At 41.7% G+C, this 2,479-nt stretch overlaps 1 protein-coding gene across 2 annotated transcripts in view; it reads right to left on the reverse strand.

Annotated features, from left to right (window-relative positions):
* LOC102003328 (chromosome unknown open reading frame, human C12orf4) overlaps nucleotides 1-2,357 on the reverse strand; it is a 36,795-nt gene extending 34,438 nt beyond the window's left edge. The window contains exons 1-2 of one of the 2 annotated variants that reach the window (XM_005378731.2): nucleotides 2,098-2,353; nucleotides 40-234 (exon numbers count right to left, since the gene is read on the reverse strand). In XM_005378731.2, coding sequence (XP_005378788.1) covers nucleotides 40-217 — 178 coding nt within the window. In that variant the 5' untranslated portion in view covers nucleotides 218-234; nucleotides 2,098-2,353. Of the gene's footprint in view, nucleotides 1-39; nucleotides 235-2,097 lie in introns of both variants that reach the window. The other variant, XM_013511553.1, reaches the window with a different exon arrangement.
* Between the last annotated feature and the right edge of the window lie 122 nt (nucleotides 2,358-2,479).

Genomic DNA, 2,479 nt, shown 5'->3' on the forward strand with positions numbered 1-2,479 from the left:
AAATAAAATAGTAGTAAGTTTTAAAAAATCAGACCTCACCATTTTCTATGAAGCATGGCAAATTGTGCAGCAGCATCAAACGTCCATGCAAATGACTGGGGTTCTCTTGAACAGGAAATTGGAGGGGCACCCTCAGTTTGAAGCATTCAGTTCCTACTTTGAATGTGTACACAAATTCTCTTTCTTTGTTGCAGAATCTTTCTCGATTTTTCTTCATATTCTTTAGTAGGATTTCTACAGAACAAAAAAGAAGCATTAAGTTATAAATCCATAAGAAAAGGATGTCTCATTATTCTCATACCATTTTTAAAAATCACTCCATCATTCAGATTTCATTTGTGTGACGCTAAGTCACCTCTTGTAGTTTTTTCTAGTGTTACTCCTGCTTCCATCTTTGTGATGTAAACAAAGTGTTGCTTCTTCTTTTCAACGAAAAGTTTCTTTTCAGACTTTATTTGAGGGAAGAATTGTGCTTACATAGGACTTTGTATTCCTAGGATGGGTTCTGAATACTAGCAAAGGAATAGAGAGAGAAAAGCAAAAGGATTTTTAGGAAAGGATGCATAAGCGGATAGATACAGAGCTTATGAAACAGTTGGTGAAACAAAATCAAAGAAATACAGCAGGGACCAAGTGGTGATTCTGGAGATCTTACAGGCTGTGGTCATAAGGTCTATTGGGACAGGAGGTTAAGAAAGTGTCAGAAGATCTCTGTGGGACGAAGGTATACAGAAAATAGTGTAGGACGTCCACTGCAGGCCAAAATGGCCATTTTAAAAAGAATCAAGGTCAATTAAGGATTTATTCATCAATCTCCTAACTGGACTCCCTGTTGCTGGGCTTTCCTTTATGAAATCAGTTCTCATACCATCTAGATAATGAAGTCAGAGTCTTCTTTCTTTTGAAAACAAATACATTTCATATTGCTCATCTCTTTAAAGCCCTTCTCTATCAGCCATTGCTTTCAGGATAAAATGTAAACTCCTCAACTTAGTTTACATCCCCAGAATCTTCTATGGGTGCATCTGCACCCCTCCTTACCAACGTAATAGCGACTACTTTTAATTTCTAACCATACTAGATATGTGTCAATACCAAACTTCTCTTTTCACTTTTAAGCTGCAATGACTTCCCCTTTCCCCACAGCACTGTCACTGGTCTTCATTTTCTTGGATAGCAACTCCTTGTTCTTCCAGTCTCAGTGCAGACAGCTCCCCAGAAAGCCTGCTCCAACTTTCTACTGGGACCCCCAGTGGGGTCCCCATTACAAGTTCTCATAGCCTGCACTTATGTGAACCAAGATGACTATCTATTTTTTTACCCTTTTAGAACAGTTCACTTGAAATGCGAAGGATTATGAACTGCGGTATTCTATGTGCCAGGCAGGATGTTGAGAATACAAAGGCAAAAGCTAATAAACAGCTCCGTCATTCAAGTAGCCGAATCTGCCACTTTCTGTCGAACTGTCAATTGGGGATAATCCCATTTAGCTTGCATGACTGTCATAATGATCAACCAAAAAAATAAATAATAAGAAAGTGACAAACAAGATGATCCATAAATGGAAGCCAGCAATAACAAAATAAGCTATCTAAAGAACATGCCAGTATAAAAATTACAGGTTACCCAGTTTACACGGTAAAATCAGAAGTAGTAAAAGCGCATTGTAGCAGAAGACTGACAGTTACAGAAATATGAGTTTTCAATGATCTAATGTAGTTTGGATTAATTACTTTCGGTAAACCAAGTCTGTTTCAATCAGCTCAGCACTCCGTCCCGTTGTTTCAACAAGCTGATATTTTAATTCCCACACTAGCTGTTTTGAGTAATGGTCTATCCTAAAGCCTTAGCTCGGTTTTAGCAGCTGTGAAAACCAGAGGTTTCTAGCAAGAACAACAACAACGAAAAGGGACGGGAGAAGGACAGGGCTGAGTTCCTACAGCCCACTGGGCAGAGGCGTGAGGCTGACAGTAGCCAAGGAGGCGAAGGCAGACTGCGGGCCGAGAAGCCCAGCCGAGACGCCCAGCCCAATCAAGGATCGCCTTCATTAGAAGGTTTCGGTCCGATGGGGTTCTTCGCTCCTGGGTGTGGGCTCACCTTGCTAATTCCGAAGCGCTTGGCACACTCGGAGCTGTCACAGACCGGAGAATCAAGGTACATCACCTGATTTGCCGCCTTGTTTTTCAACCAGCAGATCTTCCACAGCAGATTCGCTCACATCTGTTAGTCTTTTTGAGCACTGTGTAGAAATCTCCTCACTCCAACTGCCTGTTAGTTCCAGTCTGCCTGAGTTTAATCATTTAAAAAGTTCAATAAATTGGACTTGTACTGTTATTGCGCATTTCAAAGTCGGCGCCAAATCTGCTCCCATGACGAAAGTGCAGTGGCAAAGCAAGAACTGCGTTCTGCACAAACTGGGTCCTGGCCCAGCGGATGCGGAAATGCGTACCTCATGAGGGGCGGGATCAAGCGCCCTGTC

The sequence above is a fragment of the Chinchilla lanigera genome, unplaced genomic scaffold, assembly GCF_000276665.1.
Source record: "Chinchilla lanigera isolate Chin_1 unplaced genomic scaffold, ChiLan1.0 scaffold00012, whole genome shotgun sequence".
Classification (NCBI taxonomy): domain Eukaryota; kingdom Metazoa; phylum Chordata; class Mammalia; order Rodentia; family Chinchillidae; genus Chinchilla; species Chinchilla lanigera.